A 19,536-nucleotide genomic window follows, 5' to 3' on the forward strand; every position below is an offset into this window, starting at 1 on the left:
GAAGACTATAAATAAAGCTCTTGAGGAGGAAAGGGAATCAATTTTGAAGAATAATTTGATCCTCCAAAAGAAGCTAGACGAATCGGAATCAACGATAAAATCTAATCAAGACAAGGTTGGATTTTTGGAGCATCAATTTAAGGAAACTTACGCATCCAACCAAATATTGACCAATCAAGTTCGTCAACTCCAATCCGATATTCAAAAATTTTCTTCAAATTTTCTTTCAAATATGAGATTGTCTAATTGAGGGGGAGTTTGAATTATTAAAAAAAAATGATGATAAAATTAAAAAAAAATTGATTAAAAAAATTACTCCTACGTTTAAAAGATGTGAAAAAAGTTACATCCAAAAGGAGTGTAAAAACTACCACCACATGTAGGAAAGAGCTACCACCCCGGTCGTCCGATAAGTGCATGCAACTACCACATGAGAATTAATAGAATTGCCGAAAAGGTTGAAGAATGAATATTTAAATTTTTCGGAGTTACAAGGTGGTAGGATGAAAAGATGCTCAAAGAGCCACCCACGGTGTTTTATTAGTTAAATCTCTATTTTGAACATTTTGCGACAAATTGATGTCAATTTTGCCGAATTTCTATAAGTCATTTTTCATAAACCGTTACATCTCGATGATTTTGAACCAATAGATTAATTTTGATAACTTAATTTCGAAGTTTAGATGAATTAAGAAATCATGTAATATTTTATATTCATCGTGATGATTTTGAAGTGAAATCTTTAATTATTATGAAATTGACTTAAATTTGGATTATTATTATTATAATAAAAATTAAAGAGCAAAATTTTAAATTTCTGGTAGTCGTACCGGTACTAAATCCCGCGTACCAGTACCAGCACTGCGTGATAGATTTTATAAACCGGATAAAGCTTTTATTTCTCCACCAAATCATTATCAAAACTCTTTCTTTCTCTCTCTAAAATTCTCCTAGCATCATTCTCCTCCAGATCCAAGAGATTTCAGCAAAGATTTGTCAGTATCTTCACCGGATCTGATCTTTTTCTCTCCAAAACCCTCGTTTTTGCCTTTTTCGAACAAATTTTTGGGTTGAAGCTCGATCTCAGTTTTTGATCACTTTTCTTGCATTTTTTTTGCTATGTTTCACTTAAGATATATGCATGCTTGCTTCTTGAACACTTACATTAGGAAATAACGCGTTATATTTTGCGGATCTAAGATTTTTTGCATGTACTATGTGGAATTTCGGGTTACATGTTTGAATGCTATTTTTAATGAAAAATATTACTTAAATCTGTTGGAAATAGTGTTATTATGCATTCTAATTTGATTAGAAATTTTTTACACTATTTTACAAGTTTTTATTATAATTATGTTCATGCAAAGTTTATTTTTGTATAGGAAAAATGACATTTTTACTGTTTCTCGTCCTAATGGTGCTCATGGCCACTGGAAGTGGTCGTGGTCGTGGTAAAGGCCGTCGTGGGGCTTCTAAATGGACTCGTACTGAAGACTAGTCGTCGGATTCAGATTCTGATTATAGGGCGAGTTCCCACGAGGAGGCAGAAAAAACTACAGTTCAAACGGATAAAGGCAAAGGGAAAGCACCAGAAACATCTAGAAAGAAAAAAGGTGCTAGTTCTCCTCCTTGGCAAGGACAGGTGGCCCCGTTATTCGCGAGGGAGGGGTTCGTGAGCGTGAAAGTAGATCAAAGCATGCCGCAGAGATACAAACATAGTAGCAGAAGGCTTATTCGAGCAGATCGTGCTTAGCGGAACGGTATGTCAACTTCAACGAACTCATTAAGGAGGTTCCAGACTTTGGGCATTTACTTCAAGAGCTCCGATTGAGCCCGTTGGGAGGATTCCAGCATGTGCTCCTTTTTGTGTAGAACTTATTCGGGAGTTCTACATGCGTGGAAAAGTACTCGCGGATGATCAGGAGGCGGTTACTTATTTGTTCGAGACATATGTACGCAAGAACAGGATTCTTGTTACCCCGTCTATGGAGCAATTTTAAAATAATCAATAGTTGAAGAGGTCTCTGTGTATATTTTACCCTATTTTTTAACCGTTGTCGCTATATTTTCACCCTCACTATACATTATTTTGAAAATAAAATTTTTAAATATTTTATTGTGATTTTAATTTTATTAAAAATTATTAAATTATTAAATTTGTAAAATATATATAAATTTGAATTGACACCTTAGTTTCAACTAATTTGTGGTAATTACTTGTTCCACCATATGTGATTTTAGAGAGATAGTAAGCAAATATATTACTTTGTGGTAGCTTTTTGTGCCACCATATGTGATCATATACTGGCAACAAAATAGATGTTTAGTGACAAAAATAATATTGATACTTTAAGTTAATTAATAAATAATAATTTTTTTATTGCCACCATATGTAACCTTTTAGTGGCGATCGATTAATAATTTATTGGCAAAAATAATATTATTATTTTAAGTTAATTAATCAGTGGCGATTTTTTTTATCGCCGCCATAATAAATATGTAATGATAGAAAACTTTTTTATCGCCATCATAAGTAATTATATAGTGGCGATTACTTTTATCGCCACTTTATTTTTGCCGCCAATCTTTCTGGTAGTGTATCAAATGTTGCATCACTTAAAGTCAATACGTATTGTAGGCAAAAGGGCGTTTTATCAAATTCTAATAATTTCGGGCTGAAATTGCAAAAGTAAAAAAATGGCATGGTTTGGCAAAGGCACAAAACTAGCAGACTTTTCATGGAAAAAGGTCCAATAAAAAGAGCAATACTAGGGTTTAGGGTTTAGGGTTTAGGGACCTCAACCATCCAAGGAATATTTTTTCCAACTTGTCTTACCATTTTTTATTTCTACAATTTATTAAAAAAACTATAAAACTGGATATATAAATCCTTGCCATTAGATTGGGGATGGTAATCTTAGCATTTCTCAATTAAAATTCTAAGGACAATTTCAAATTAATCTAGATTTTGAATTATTTTTAGATTTAATTTCAAACTTTCATTTTGAAATTCAAATTCAAAATATGAATTTGAATTTGAAATTTAAATTCAAATTTAGATTTGAAATCGACTTTGAATTTTAAATTCAAATTCAAAAATATAAATCAAATCTTGAAGTTGAATTTAAATTTAAATTTTGATTTGAATTAAATTTTAATTTTAAATTTAAATTATTCATGTGATGTATGTGTAATAATGAAAATTATCTGTAAAAAATTTAGACGGCATTTTTTAAAAGTTTTGAATATCAGCATGTGAAAAATTTCTGAATAATTAATAATACAATGGATAAGGTTAAAATAGGTAATTTTGTAACCATGAGAACTATTTTGAATGGAGACTAACCATGAAGGCTATTCCTGATATTCATAAGTATTTAAGAGGGCATGCGTAATATTATTGGGAAGGCACTAGCTAGTGATATTATACAGTACGTGAGACATTCATGAAATTATTTCAAAAATTTTAAAAGAATCATTATATTTTGGGATTACAGCAAACATTTTTCTTATTTTCTTATGTTATCCTGTAAAAGGAAGCAATCTATTTATGTATCTTCCAAGCACGTACATGACTACGAACGTACGTACTTACCCAGATTTTGTGCACACTCTTGCGTCCTTGTACACTTTCCCGGGCCTGCAATAATACCCTCTATCCGGGGCGCAATGCGCGTCCTCTGAGCATATACACAGCCCTTCTAACGCGCATCCTTGCTTGTATATGCTCGCTCTCCCCTTAATCCCGAGCACTTGATCCGTCCACTCGCTCGAGAACAGCCCCTGCGGATCATACTCGTTTTTCACCCTCAAAAACTCGCCGATCTTCGGGTACTTGGCGATCACGCCGTCGAACGCGACGTTCCGGTTCTTGCCCCAGTGCGGCATCCCGCCGTACTTGAAGAGCGCCATCTGCTCCACCTCCTCCAGGACGTCCTCGTAGAGCCGCGGCACCGCCGGGTCGTGGCTGCGGTAGTACGTGATGTCGAAGTCGAGGCAGTCGTCTTGCTTGCCCAGGTAGGCGGAGGAGGACTTGACGTAGCGCATGAGGATGCCGTTGTAGAGCTCGACGCCGCAGAAGGCCTCCGCGTTGAGGTCGCGGAGCTTCTGGACGTCGAGGATGAAGTCTTTGGCTTCGGACAGAGGGATGCTGACGGTGGTCTGGTGGAAGAACTCGCCCCTCACGCGCGGGTCCCACGGGCAGGCCGTCAGGAGGGCGTCGTCGGGGCCGTCGAGGCAGCCCCCCGAGGACTGGATTTTGTTCTGGAAGCCGACGACTGGGTAGCCCGTGAACAGCAGGCCGTTGTTGGTCAGGCCGTAGCCGTCAATGGCGATCGCCGACGTCGTCAGCCTCGAGTACTGGCACCTGCCGCCCGCGTTGCCCGTGGCTTCCAGGCCCTCCTCTTAATTTCATCATGCCATAAGAGAATTCCAGGAGAACTACTAATTAGTAGACACATCAATTGTGGTAATTAGACAATTTTGACTTTATATATGATCAACTAAAAATTAGAAATTGTACGCTTATTAGAAAATGTTTGCGGTGTTTGATTAAAATATGAAACTCTAATGCCGCAAGCTACGAGGGTTTATCGCTCTGTTGAGCCAAAGGGATGTTTAAGTTGAAATGCGGCGAGAATAACAGAGCGCTAATTGCGTTTGTCACCTAAAAAGTAACAGAGTGGTTTTGGAGTGATTCGCGGTTGATGCTTTCTTATATGCTAGTCAAGGATGCATTTTTTTCGTTCCAACTTTTAACAATATTATGTTTTTGACTACTCAGGTGTCAATATATATATTTTACTTAAAATAATTTTTTGTCCTTATTCTCTTTATCGCTGTGGTAAAATAGTAAATATTCTAGGTATGAAAGGCTGAAACTTGATCTCTACATTCCAGTTAGTAATCAAGCTGATCCGGAAAAAAACCAAAATAGTCATTATGCTAGAATATTGCTTAATTTTACTTATATATATTCGAGGGATATATATATATATATATAAAAGAAATTAACCTCTTTTTCTTCTATATTTAATTTAGGAGCAGGACGTACGCATTAAAAAGGGATCTACATTATTCCATTCTCGGGCACATGAGAGGCAATACCTGCCAATCTGTTGGTGGCCAGCAGCAAAGTTGCCGTTGATCGGAACCCGACGAAGTTGAAGACGCCGTTGCCGGACACGTTGTCGGGCACACGATCATCGATGCGGTAGATGACTTTGCCTTGGCCCGGGTACCAGGCCATGTCGGCGAACTCGTGCTGGTTGCCGAAGGTGACGGCTCGGTCGGCTAAGTCTGCGTCGCCGTACTTGGCGAAGGTTACTGATCTCTTGAACAAGGGCTGCAGTTTTAATGTTACCTGAAGAAGCACACAACAAGGATAGATGATCAATCAAATAATTCACACCTGGCACAGCTAGGACATTTATCTCATCATCATAGTAGTTGCTACATTTCCATGCATGTCATTCTAGATTCATAACCAAGCTGTTCATTACTAGAACTAGAGAAGGGCCCAGGCCATGTGGGAAGTGTACGTGAAAATTAATCCGTATAAATAAAAGAGAGAATTTCATAAGTATTCCTACCAAATTTCAAGTTATGATTATATTCCTGCATATTTTTAGTCATCAAATACGTCTACCAGTTGACTAATATTAAGTTGGGGCTTTTCATTTTTTTTAAGGAATTATAATTTGCAGTTTACGTAAAATGGCATAAGAATTGGTATAAAAATAATATAATTGATAAATAAATTTAGATATATATAGTTAAAAAGATATTTATTGGAGTGTAGAATGATTGTTTTATAGAACAAAAGTCAACTTTAACTGGTTAATTAATTTGTAATATATTTGCGAACTATACTATTTTGAAGGATAAAATAATATACATTGTTTTTTTTTTTTTGAGAAATAGATAGCAAAGCTACCTGCTTCATTCATTAAGCAAAATGAACTAAGCGTACATATTGGAGGCAACTAAGGCCTCCTAGAGGGACCGGAAGAAAAACAGAAAGAAGATAAAAACGAAAAGAAAACAGTAAACAAACACTAAAAACCTGTCACGGGGACAAAACGGGAGACTCCCAATTCCAATTCGCTTGTGTCTGAATTTCCGACGCTGAATAGAAGATATCACTTTTAAAGTGCGTCAGAGTATTGTGGTCCAAGTGCTGATCAGTAGTTTGAGGCATGCAAGATACCCAGAAACCGTGGGTGGCTTTCCATTGAAAATAGAGTTGTTTCTATCCGTCCAGATTACCCCCACGTTGCAGCCAGAAGGATCAAGCGTTGGTTTCTAGACGTGGCGACAGGTATTTCAGTACATTCGGTCCAGAGACCTTTAGCATCACCAGTGCTGCCAGCGTTTACATCCAGTCCTCCCGTACAGAGAAGAAGATACCGGACGTAAACACAGTCGTTGAAAAGGTGGTCGCAACTTTCTTCAAGGACTGCGCAGAAAGCATAGTTCTGATCTACGTGGATGCCTCGGGTAAGCAATCTGTCGGCGATGGGTAGTCTTTTTCTAAGGAGTAGCCAAATGAAAACTTTAATTTTAAGGGGAATTTTCAGCTTCCAGATGTGTCGATATGTCGGGACACGAAGTCCGTCGTCCGTGATGAACCGATAAAGGGATTTAACTGTGAATAGTTGGTTGGAGGTCCAACGCCATTTGATCAAGTCTGGCCTGTCAAATGGGCAAAGGCCTTGGAGCATGTCCTTAAGCGACGATACCTGTCTTCGTCTATCAGCGGACGAAGCAGTCGTGAATCCCCGACAGATAAACCGCCATCTCCACCTACCTTGATCCCAGCATTGGGAGATCCGGGCTTTCTTATTCCTGATGTTTGAAAAGATGTCCGAAAATAGAGTACGGAGTGGGGTTTCTCTAATCCAGATATCGGACCACATCCTGATATTTCTTCCATCCCCTAGCTCGTAGGCTACACCACAGGAAAACACGTCTCGGCAGTAGAGCACGCTCTTCCACCACTGTGAATACGGGCTGAAGGCTCTGCCCTCTAGCAGTGGCTTACGTCTGACGTAGTAGAGGCATCTAATCAGTTTACACCAAATGAGGTCTGGGACGGTAAAGTAACGCCACCACCATTTGGTTATGAGTGCCAGGTTCATAGATTTTAGGTCTAAGATTCCAAGACCCCCGTCTCTTTTACTTTTGCATACTGAATTCCAGTTGACAAGGCAAGCGCCATCGGTGATTTTGGAGCACCCTTTCCAGAAGAAAGCTCTTCTGAGTCCCTCAATCCGGTCTAACACCCACTTTGGCGCCTTAAAGATGGAAAAGTAGAATAGTGGTAGGTTGGTGAGTACCGAGTTAACGAGCGTGAGTCTTCCCTCGAGCGAGAGAAGTTTGGCCTTCCAACCTTCTATTCGGGCTTCCACTGGATTGATGACCACAGCCCAGTCTTCCTTACGGAGTTGTTTATTGTGGAGTGGTAGGCCCAGATAACGGAAAGGTAATCGTCCGACTTGGCATCCTAAGATGTTGGCTAGTCTTGCTGCTTTGCGAGGGTTAGGGCCCAAGTAGTACAGTTCCGATTTCTCTTTGTTGATGCTAAGGCCAGAGGCCCATTCGAACATGTTCCAGAGGAACAACAAGTTGTGCATAAAACGTTTTCTCGGTTCACAGAAGAAGATTGTGTCATCAGCGTATTGTAAAAGCACCGTTTGGCAATCATCGGATGGACCAATGCCTTGCAACTGGTTGTTTCTCCACGCGGTTTCAGTGAGTTTGGCTAAGCAGTCAGCTATTAGTAAGAAGAGGTACGGGGAGAGGGGGTCTCCCTGTCGAAGCCCCTTCCGAGTTTTCAACCATTGGGTCGAGGCGTCATTTACTAGAATTGCTACTTTGGCGTTACAGATACATTACTCGATCCACACCCACCATTTGTCATTAAAACCTGGCCAGTGCAATATACTTTTTAGAAAGGACCATCTGACGTTGTCGAATGCTTTCTCGAAGTCTGCCTTGATTCCAATGCATTCCTTTCCAGATTTCGAGCACCAGTTTATGAGTTCACTTGCAGTGACAAACGAGTCTGTTAGCAGTCGATCTTTAGATGAAGGCCGATTGCGATGAAGAGATGATGGATGGTAGTTGAAGTGCTAATCTGTTGGCCAAGACCTTAGAGATAATTTTCTGAATTCCATTGATGAGGCTTATGGGTCGGAAGTCTCTTGCTTTGCGTGCCCCCTCCTTTTTAGGGATGAGGCAGATGAAGGAATAATCTATCGGGCCCGTGAATAGAGTGCCATCGTAAAGCTCGGAGAAGACCTTGAAAATATCGTCCTTGACCACGTCCCAGAAGGTTTGAAAGAAGAAGAGTGGAAAGCCGTTCGGCCCGGGCGCCTTGTCACTGCCTAGTTGGAACGTGGCAGTCTTGACTTCCTCAAGGGTGAAAGGTGTCGTTAGGGAGTCAGGGTCAAGTAGTCTGTTCGAGTGGTAAAGGCCGCTCCAGTCACCAAAAGATGAAGGTCCATCCACTTGGTTCCTGAACATTCGCTTAAAGGCTTGGTAGAAGTACGACCTCTTAAGCTCTTCATTGGTTATCTGCTGGCCGGAGTCATCCTCGATTGCGATAATTGTATTAGAGCGCTTCGGCCATTGGCGAAAGCATGGAAGAATTTGGTGTTTCCATCGCCTTCCTTTAACCATCGCTGTTTAGCCCTAGTGTTCCATAAGATTTCTTCCTCTTCAAGTATGCGTAAGAGATTTGACTTGAGTTCTGCCCGCTTGTCCAAAGTTTCCTTAGGTAGGTCCTGCAATTCCTCAAGTTGGTCAATGGCTTGGATTTCAGATTGCAGTTGATTTTTGGCATTGGTGATACTGTGAAAGTGCGTCTTGCACCATTCTTTTATCCGAACCCTACAGTGTCGAAGCTTAGCAGAGATGGATAGCATGGCTGAGCGCTGATCGGCGGTTTCGTTCCACCAGAGAGGCACGTTTGAAGTAAAGTCCTCCCTTGTTAGCCAAACCCTCTCAAAACGAAACCTTCGTGGGGCGGTTGGCGACCTCGTTGTAAGCAGGATCGGGTTATGGTCAGAAGTGATCTTGGGGAAAGCTTTGACCTTGCTGAAGGGGAAAGATTGATCCCATTCCGTCGAGATGAGGAACTTGTCGAGCTTGGCCAGGGTGGGGCATTGTTGCATGTTAGACCAGGTGAAGTTTTGGTTGGACAAAGGTAAGTCCATAACTGCAAGGTTATTGATGAGGTCGGAGAACATGGTCATAGCTTTGGCGCTCCACGGCTTTCCTTTCCTCTCAGATTGGTTCTTAGTGAAATTGAAGTCGCAGCAGACTACCCAATCTGAAGAGCAAGAACTACAGAGGGAGAGGAGTTCGGAACAGAACTCGTCTTTGCCTTCCCAAGTTGGAGGCCCGTAGACATTCGTGATAAAGAAGGATTTTTCGCTCGCAAGGTAAGTAAGGTGTAGAGTGAGCGAGTACTTTCTAGTTAGAACTGTATCACACGAGAAGAATCTAGAACTCCAACAAGTAATTAAACCCCTAGAAGCTCCAGTTGCAGAAACAAACTGACACCTGTCAAAGCTAGATCCGCAACAAGAGCGGAGGAAAGACCTAGACACAGAATCTACTTTGGATTCTTGGATACAGACCACAGAGCTAAAGTAAGTAGAGACAACCGTCCTGACGCATCGATGCTTAGTAGGGTCGTAGAGACTGCGGACATTCCAACACAAAGTGTTAAACATCGGAAAACGTCACACACCAAAAACACCAAAAAGGCGACACAGGCATCGGAGGGGCCAGAAACTGCGCGCTACGCACTGACGTGTAAGAACTTGCGAAGCTCCGCGGCTTCAGAGTCAGAGAGATCCACTCCACACAGGAGGCTCGTTGACTTTACTCTCTTCCTGGTCAATTTGCGAGCTTTGGTCTCATTATTATCAGTTTGTAGGAAGAGTTGAGCTATACATTATTATCAGTTTGCAGGAAGAGTTGAGCTGAAATGTTATTAGTAGCGAACGGGTTCCGTTGCCTTCCATTTGTTTTCGATGATGAAACCTCCAAATCGGCAATCGACACCGTTGAATATAATCTATACCAATTGAAGCATGTAGAAATAAAATTTCAAATATTTTCGACATCATTGATTTAATGAGCAAAGCATTTCAAAATTTGCAATTTTAATAGTCAATATGGGACGTTTTCTAATTTAACGGTGAATGATATTCAAATCTATTGAATTTTAGTTAGAAAATTCTTTAAACTATTTAGAACAAGCTCTACACTCTCAATCTTGATTACAAGACTTCTATCATCACTTTTTAGAAGATATTCATTTTCAACCGTTCATTTTTGTGTCCACTTGATGGACAAGAGAACAATTGGAAAAGTATAAAATTTGATTTCTAGATGCTTCAAATGATACAGATCACATTCAACAGTACCAATCCCTAAATAAAAATAGTGTTTATTGTTTTTTTTTAAGATATTATATTCGTGTATAAGAAATAAATTTAATGAGAGGTTTAGTTCAGGCATACGTTAGCAATCTCATTAGAAAATTATAGTTTTGAAATCAAATTTTGAATTTTAATTTTAATTTTAATTTTGAAATTCAAACCCAAATTTAAATTCAAACATAAATTTAAACTTTAGATTTAGATTTAGATTTTTGTGTTCAAATTTAAATTTTAAATTCAACTTTACAATTTGGACTCAAATTTAGAACGTGGTTCAAATTTTACACTGAAACCTTCAAATATAATTTATATTTTGAATTCAAGTTTAAAATTTAGATTCAGATTTTGAATTCGAATTTCAAATTCAAGTTTACTGTCAATCTCATTTCGAATATCCATTTTAAAATTTAAAATTTAAAATGTTATTGGAATTCAATTTTCAAATCAAATTAAAAGCTTTTATTTTAATTTAGATCTCTAATTCAACTTTAAAATCATCACCGAAGCTTTAAATTTGAATGCAAAATTTAACTTTCAGACTTTTGATGTCAAAACTAAAGTTCAAATTATAGGGGGGGATGGGGGAGATAGCCATCTTCAATTCCTTTTTAAAGTCTTTTAAACCCTTCCATTTTACATTTTAATCTTTTTTTAGAACCGACCATCTCTAGAGCAAGTGGCAAAGGGTTTGGAGGTTGGTACCCAAGACCCAAGTTCGAATCCTAGTTGATTCACATTTCTAGCTAAGTTTATTTCTAAATGAAATAAACGAAGCGGGTAGCGTGCTATCTATCTCTAAAAAAAAAAAAAATCATTTTTTAGATATTGCGCGCCGTTGCCCAGCACGGCCCCCACCTCATGCGCAAGCAGTGCCAGGCCTGATCATGGGCTGTCTGGGCGAGGTCCAGCACGGCCCCTGACCATGCTAGGCTGGCCCGCCACCCGGCCTATTTTACGCTCCTAGATCAAATTAATCAAAATTACTTAATCATGTAAAGACTTGGTACAAAGTAGACGAATAATATCATACTATTAGTAGCTAGTATTTCAGTACAACTCAAAATTTATATTGCAAGTAAATACTTACATCTCCATTCATACTGTACCTGTCCTCCTCCTCCTCACATACTGACATTGTGAATTCGTCTAGTCTCGGAGGTGAAGGGCCCACTCCAAGGAGAGTGGCAAGTTCTGTGGCTGATTGCCGCTTTCTATCATTTGTAGTTTCCTCGGTGTGTTTGGAAACTTGTGTGTAAAGTAGCCAATCAAGTAATGGATAGGTTGGCAAAGTTCTGGCAGTGCGTGGTGCACGGTCAACAATTTTTTTTTGTTTTGGTTCTTCGGACATTTCTTAATAATAAATACTCAAAAGATTTGTTCACCCTGTTGGATAGATTGAATATAAGATTTACATTCAACTTTTGAGTGTACAATTAAAATATCTCGTTGGAGTAAAATTCACTTTGCCCTCCTAAGATTTAATGCATTTTTTTACTTTATCAATCTATGGTTTCAAAAATGCATGGTAGCTAGCTGCATTATGATTTTGCTTTTGTTTTACCTAAAAATCTGCTATCAAATAAGATAGTAAAGTAATATTTTTTGCAAACTATAGGATGGTACAGTATAATACTTTACTATCCTATAGTTTGTATTTTACCAGCTCGTAATTTTCAAAAAGATTAATTTACTATCTTATTTGACAATGAATTATTAGATGAAACAAAAGTAAAAATCATATAATAGTCAAGTACAACTTTTAAACTTCAAGTTGGTAGACCAAAATATGTTATGCACTAAATCTGATAAGGACAAATTAAAGTTTATCCTAGATATTTACCATGAGTGATAGTACTTGTACACCCGTAAGTGCGTATATATAAGTCATGCACTTCTACCGATCAAAGACTAATTTCTTTGGACAATTGGACAAATCTTATTGCTTTCTATTTATTTAACAGTAAATATCCGCTAGAATTGTTAAAAAACTCATGGACGATAGGATGTAAAATTTACATGCTGAAGGTATAATTAGCATTTTTTATTTAGTAAAACTTTGAAAAGTAATGATCAATTACCGTAATGCACCCTAAGGTTGCTTTACTAATTTTGTTTGTAATTAATTATTTATAGCAACAAATTATCAAATCAAAAAGAGAGAATATACAGCCAAACTAGAAATGGAGAGTTCGGCTTATGGTAGGTTTGGCCTTGGAAAATGGGGCAAAGTATAATTCTTTAAAGGTGCTTTCTTTTTAGAAAATAAATATAAATATTAAGAACCAAATTTGGTCTTAGAAACTTAGGGGGTGTTTGGCCTAATTTTTAAAAAGCGCTTTTGGGCTGAAAAGTGATTTTCGGCTCAATAGAGCGTTTGGCAACTCACTTTTAAAATCTGATTCTATTTTTTAGAATCAGAAAACTGATTTTGAAGGCCACAGAATCAAAAGCAGAAAAAACCTGCTTTTTGAAATCTGATTCTGATTTTGGATTAAAATTTCAAATTTTTATTTTTATTTTACTTTCAATATTTAAATACAAATTTATTTTTAATTTTTAATTTTCGGATTCAAATTTTAAATTTCAAATTTAAATTTTAATTACAAATTTCAAATTTCAAATTTCAAATTATAATTTTTAATCTTCAAATTATAAATTTCAAAATTTTAAATTTTAAATTTTAAATTTTTAAATTTTTAAATTTAAATATTCAAATTTCAAATTTTAAAATTTTAAATACTCGAATTTTAAATTTTAAATTTTAAATATTCAAATTTTTAATTTTTAATTTTAAATATTCAAATTTTAAATTTNAAATTTAAATATATTTTTAAATACTAATATTTTATATTTTATATTTCATAATTATTTATATTTTTATATTTAAATTTTAAATTTTAAATTTTAAATTTTAAAATTTAAATTCTAAATTTAAAGTTTGAAATTTTAATTTTAATTTAGTTACTTCCCTTCCTTTCAGAGTCCTTTTAGTTAATCTTACCTGCTACCCCGGGCAGCCCTACTTTTAATCAATTGATTCGTCAACACTTTTCACATGCGATGCCCCAAGAAAGAACAAGGGCCGAGACGGATAGGCTTGGGCTTGCTGCGGGTGCGGGCAGCTTAAAATCCATGAACTTCGTACAGAGCATCTCGGAGGAAGATAAAGCAATGATATTTTTATATATTAAAATTTATATTTTAAAATTTATAATTATATATATTTTTAAATTATAAATTTCATTAATTATTTTAAATTTTAAAATTTTAAAATTTTAAATTATTTTTTAAATTAAAATATCAAATTTTAAATTTTGTACAATTTTGAAATTTAAAAATTTAAATTTAGATTTTAAATTATTTTAAAATAAAAATTAATAAAAATATTAATTTATGCAAACATCAAAAAAAATTTGCCAAACAGTTTTTCAAAATCACTTCAGAAAAATTACTTTTATCTAAACTCTACCAAACGCTCTACAGCTTTTAGCCAAAATAACTTCTCCAAACCAAAATCATTTTTTCAGAAATCATTTTTTCAGAAGCTAGGCCAAATAGGCCCTTACAAATGTATAATACTAGTGGAACCCATAAGTTACAAAAAATTATTTTTAAAATTTTTATTTTTAACAAAAATAAATTTATTTTAAGAAAATAATTTGTTTATAAAAATTTATAAAAAATGTAAAATCTAATTACTTTCAATGATAAAATCAAACGTTAGATATAACTATAGAAAAATTATATCGATTGCATATCCAAATCTTTCTCATTTTTCCATCACTTTCCATAATAATAAAAAGTATTTAATTATGAAAAATAATAATTATCTTAAGTAAGTTGTCACATGCCAATAATTCGATTTGATGCTTGGCGAGGGTAAAAGTTTGGGCTATAGCTTTCATGTATTTTACGTATACTTATGGACAGAAATAGAAGAAAACGAATCTATTAGGGGAAAAAGAAAAGACAAGGAGAAAGGGAACATAAATTCCATACACTGATCGATTTTAGTACAAATTAAGAGAGAAGAATTAGTAGAAAATTACAAAGAGATGGAGGAACAAACAACCAGAGAAAAGGACTTGTGACTGGGTCTGAATTAATTGGGTACAATCGCGTGCATAGGATTTGTTACAGGATCCATCCTATAGCTGAATTTTCACCGAATTAATTTGTGCCTTCTATATATATCGGAGCAGTGCAAATTTGTTATGTTAAAAATTTTTATGTACGGCAAATTCTATGCACGGGGTTGTAAAAAATTTGGGTGTGTTGGGTCGTGTGAGGCTTGAGAAGGGATAGTAGGATGTGACACGAAGGAATTGAGAAGTATGCGTTAAATTAATATATACTGTAACATTGCAGTAAACTCGTATTGAGAAGAGTATGTGATATCTCAACATTCTCATATCGAATAGACATAAATTATAACTAGAAATATAAGATATCACGGACTCTAAAAATAATAATTAGATTTAAGCATTTTAGGCTAATGATTTGGATTTAATGAAGGGGCAATTACTTATATATCACTGAAAAGTTTCCGGCTTTCCGATTTATCTTTTTTAGAAGGCTAATATTGAAAATATTCTTTCTACGTTTCAACCTATTTTTAATATATCTCTAGAGTTAAAATCTATTAATTAACTCTGTTATTTATATAAAATTACTATTTTGTCCTTTCAAATATGCTCTTCCATCATCACTGACTTTCTTATTTGCTCTTAAAAGTCAGGGGCACAAAAAGTATTTTGACTTTTGGTCTTTTCTAAAATACCCCTCTACCGTCACAAACTTTTCTTATTTACTCATAAGTTAAGAAAAAAATTGGCATTTTAATTTTTTTTAACTGTAGTAGATATTTAACTTATATTTAACCCAAGTTAACTTAACAGGAGATAACTGCCGGGGTATTTTGCAATAACGGTGGAACATATGAGGAGTACTTTAGAGAGAAAAAAAAAAGTAGGAGTAAATCGAATATTTTCAAACGTATGAGGGGTATATAGACAATTATCCCTTTAATGAATTATTACTGTTAGTAGATTGGACCATTATATTTGATATTCAATTATCTTGGCCTAACTGGTTATTATTACTAGTAGTCTGATCTTATATTTAGAGTCGGTGTTTTTTTTTCTTTCACATCTAAAAATCGAGATATATAAAGAGTCTCCAAACAGAATTTGAATAAGAGAAGAAAACTAAAAAAATTCTATACACGGGGTTGCAAAAAATTTGCTTCTTCGGGGTGCAGCCGTGCAGCGTGGGGTAGAGGAAGACGACTCGTGATGATGGGTTTGTTGGGTCGTGTGAGGCTTGAGAAGGGATAGTTGGATGTGACACGAAGGAATTGAGAAGAATGTGTTAAATTTATATATACTATGACATTGCATCAGATACGTATTGAGAAGAGTCTGTGATATCTCAATAGTCTCATATGGAATAGACATAAATTATAACTAGGAATATAAGAGATCACGGGCTCTAAGAATAATAGTTAGACTTAAGCGGTTTAGGCTAATGGTTTGGATTTAACGAATTATTACTGTTAGTTAGTTGGACCATTATATTTGGTATTCAATGCCTTGGCCTAACTAGTTATTATTACTATATAGCAATCAGATCTTATATTTATAGTCAATGTTTGTTTTCTTTCACATCTAAAAATTGAGGTATATATATAGAGAGTCTCCAAACAGAATTTGAATAAGAGTCTGTGGTATCTCAATAGTTTAATAGACATAAATCATAACTAGAAATATAAGAGATCACGGACTCTAAGAATAATAGTTAGACTTAAGCGTTTTAGCTAGGCTAATGGTTTGGATTTAACGAATTATTACTGTTAATGGTTTGAATTTAATGAATTATTACTGTTAATGGTTTGGATTTAACGAATTATTACTGTTAGTGGGTTGGACCATTATATTTGATATTCAATGATCTTGGCCTAACTAGTTATTATTACTAGCATTCAGATCTTATATTTATAGTCGGTGATTTTTTTCTTTCACATCTAAAAATCGAGACATATATAGAGAGAGTCTCCAAACAGAATTTGAATAAGAGAAGAAAACTAAAAAAATTAGGAATCTAATAGGACTTAAATTAAAGACTTTTTGCTATGATGATGAGCTTCTCATTGAATATTATTGGCTCCAATCTAAATCTATCATTCAGCTCAATATATATTAAGATACGAACGGATAACATTTTAAATTTAAAAAAAATTTAACGTTTGAATGTGGGGTGAATTGTATGATTTGTTAAATTGTTTCAACGAAAACTCGTTGAGGAGCTCCTCAACGAAGTTACACTCCGCGGCAAAAAGTCTCAAACTAACATACACTTTTCATGTCGTTCTTGCTTGAAATAAAAAATCGCACTATTGATTTTCAGTTGTAATTCTCAACTTCACTTTTAATCAAAATTAAGGTTTTTTTTAATAACTTACACAATCCAAACTGGCATAGCTACTTTGGAAGCTCTAGTTTCCGTCATTCAAACACCTTCTTAAAAAGGTGTGTATGAAGAAATGAAGAAAAAAAGTCCATCTATGCCACAATTACTTTAATGATTTAATTTGTAAGATTTTTTTTTTTTTTTTTTTTTTTTTTTTTTAAATATATCAATACTCAATAGAAAAATTAAGGGATCAGGCAAGCATGATTTTTTTTACCGATCGTTTTTAGAGCAAGTGGCAAAGGGCTTGGTGGTTGGTACCCGAGACCCAAGTTCGAATTCTAGTTGATTCACATTTCTAGCTAAGTTTATTAATAAACAAAGCGGGTAGCGTGCTATCTATCTCTCAAAAAAAAAAAAAAAAGGTTCTTTTCTAATAACTTACACAAACCAAACTGGCACAGCTACTTTGGAGGCTCTAGTTTCCGTCATTCAAACACCTTCTTAAAAAGGTGTGTATGAACAAATGAAGAAAAAAAGGTGTGTATTCAAACACCATCTATGCCGCAATTACTTTATTGATTTAATTTGCATTTACATACATGACACGGCTCTTCGAGGTATAGCATTCTGCTGAATATTTGATTTAAATATAAGCAAAGTATTTAAATTATAATACATTTTAATTCGCATTTGTTTGAAGATATTCCGTCTGATTCAAGAACCTATGAGGCCTAAAAATGCAATACCAAAAAAGAAATCATCCAAAATGGATTCGAAATCCATAAATCTATGAATTTTTAAACCAGTCTTAGGATCCTAGAGAGGTTGTCATAATCCTAGAAAAAAAAATTATATAATTACAATCCAAAATTAGTAATAGACTTAGCATCTCTTAATTCCAAAAAAATAAATAATTAAATAAACTTTGAAGAGGAGAATTAATTACGGATGGCAAAACTGCAACGCTTTCATTCCTAGACTTAGCAATTTTATTTATCATCATATATCTCATATTACTTAATTTGTAACCATCGTTTTATTCCTATTGGCAATTAAGTGAATATCTAAATATGTTTTAATACTAAACGCAGAGACTAAAAAAACAAAAAAGTGGGCACAGCACACATTACCTGAGAAATGATTCCAAGCACTCCGAGGGAGACCTTTGCTGCATCCAAGTCCGGGTGGCCGGGCCCCAGCTGACGCACCTTGGCGTATCCCTCTGCGGCTGGCGCCGGCGCGACGATCCGCATCGCAACGACGTACTCGTGCAGGGCGCTCCCCTTCCCCCGCAGCGAGCTGCCGTGCGCCCCCGTCGACAGCATTCCCCCGACCGTCAACCCCCACCAGTACGGCGCATACGGCAGCGCCATCCCCGCCTCCGCCGCCGCGCCGATCAGCTCCTTCAGCGTCGCCCCTCCCTCCACCGTCATCTCCAAATGCATCGGATCCGCCGACACGATCCGATTCAGATACTGCGTACTTACGATCAGCCCATTATCGTCGTCGCCGTCTCCCGGGCATACCAGCTTGGGAATGCTGTGGGAGTACCGCGTCGCGACGCGCATCTTCCGCCCGGCGGCGGTGGCGTTGGCCACCGCTGCGATCAGCTCCTGCTCGCTGGCCGGATACGCGGCGGCGCCCGCGCGGCAGGTCGACCGGTCGGGGAACGTGCCGTAAGAGTTCGTCACGGTGCATCCCGAGGCCGACGTGCACGTCACCGGATTCGGCGGGGGGCTCGGAGTCGTGAAGGGGATTATAAAGATGAGGAGGAGAAAGAGGACCAGAGGGGGAACGGTGACTGTTGGCGGTAGTTTGCGCATGCTGTTGGTGTTAGCTAGTATATAGTGAGAGCTTTTTGAGTTTTGCGGGGTTTGATCACTCACTTGTTCGAAGTAGTGTGAGATTGTGGAGGAGCCATTTCTCTTTAATTTATAAGATGGTGCTGCGTCGGCGTTGAGTGGGTGTATTGTGGGTTTTAGTGCGGTTTACAGCTCATTGGTGGCAACAATGGTGGGACGGCTCCACTCGTTCCCAACGAGGAAGTTTACTTTCACATATTTGCAGAACATCAATAATAATAAGCTAGTTATATTTTTTTTTTTTTACTAAAAATGTATAATAAAAATAAAAATATTTTGTTTATAATCATAATGTGATAAATTAATCTAAAAAATTTATTTGATTAGTTAGAGACGTCACATCACCAATATAATTCGTGTATTCTAAAATTTTTTATTCCCAACAGACTGTGTGTTCAATAGTAAGTGTTACGCGAGCTACGGTGTGGGCAAAGTCTTTCCCGCTATTGACTTATTTTTAGAATCACTAAAATAAAAACGGTATATAGCTATACTTTTAAATATCGGCACATGTCAAAAAAAAATATTGTTAGATAAATTATCGATACTTTTTAAAAGTGTTGCTATATGTGGGCTCGCTATAGATAGGGCCGCCTTTATATTTAGCACTCACTCTTTCATGGCGGAGTGATACGTGGTGATCGTAATCCTTTATGGTCCCTGTAAGATCCTCGTGGCCAAACTCTAGCTGCCGGAACCCTATCTCGTCGACTACGGGGCAAATTAAGGAGAAGGGGATCAGATGGTAATCAATTTTTTTTTCTTTTTTATTTGTAATCGGACTGAGTGGGCTGGGTGCGGTTGGTTGA

General features: G+C 36.6%; 1 protein-coding gene and 1 long non-coding RNA gene across 2 annotated transcripts; one reads left to right on the forward strand and one right to left on the reverse strand.

Moving 5' to 3' along the window:
* On the forward strand, nucleotides 915–2,019 carry LOC109713218. Its single transcript, XR_002217069.1, has 2 exons — nucleotides 915–995; nucleotides 1,383–2,019. It is a non-coding gene; the product is annotated as an uncharacterized LOC109713218 (long non-coding RNA).
* On the reverse strand, nucleotides 3,444–18,940 carry LOC109713509 (L-gulonolactone oxidase 2-like). Its single transcript, XM_020237629.1, has 3 exons — nucleotides 17,996–18,940; nucleotides 5,107–5,362; nucleotides 3,444–4,403 (listed from the first exon to the last, which is right to left on the reverse strand). Exons 1-3 carry the CDS (start codon nucleotides 18,686–18,688, stop codon nucleotides 3,592–3,594), a joined length of 1,761 nt encoding a protein of 586 aa, XP_020093218.1. The 5' UTR covers nucleotides 18,689–18,940; the 3' UTR covers nucleotides 3,444–3,591.

The sequence above is a fragment of the Ananas comosus genome, linkage group 7 (assembly GCF_001540865.1).
Source record: "Ananas comosus cultivar F153 linkage group 7, ASM154086v1, whole genome shotgun sequence".
Classification (NCBI taxonomy): Eukaryota; Viridiplantae; Streptophyta; class Magnoliopsida; order Poales; family Bromeliaceae; genus Ananas; species Ananas comosus.

Excerpts from the sequence above, each read along its gene's own strand:
- LOC109713509 (XM_020237629.1), bottom strand. The coding sequence starts at position 18,688 with ATGCGCAAACTACCGCCAACAGTCACCGTTCCCCCTCTGGTCCTCTTT. Across the intron at positions 5,363-17,995 it reads TGCTTGGAATCATTTCTCAG|GTAACATTAAAACTGCAGCC; the intron begins GTAATGTGTGCT and ends GTGCTTCTTCAG. Across the intron at positions 4,404-5,106 it reads GGCCACCAACAGATTGGCAG|AGGAGGGCCTGGAAGCCACG; the intron begins GTATTGCCTCTC and ends GATGAAATTAAG.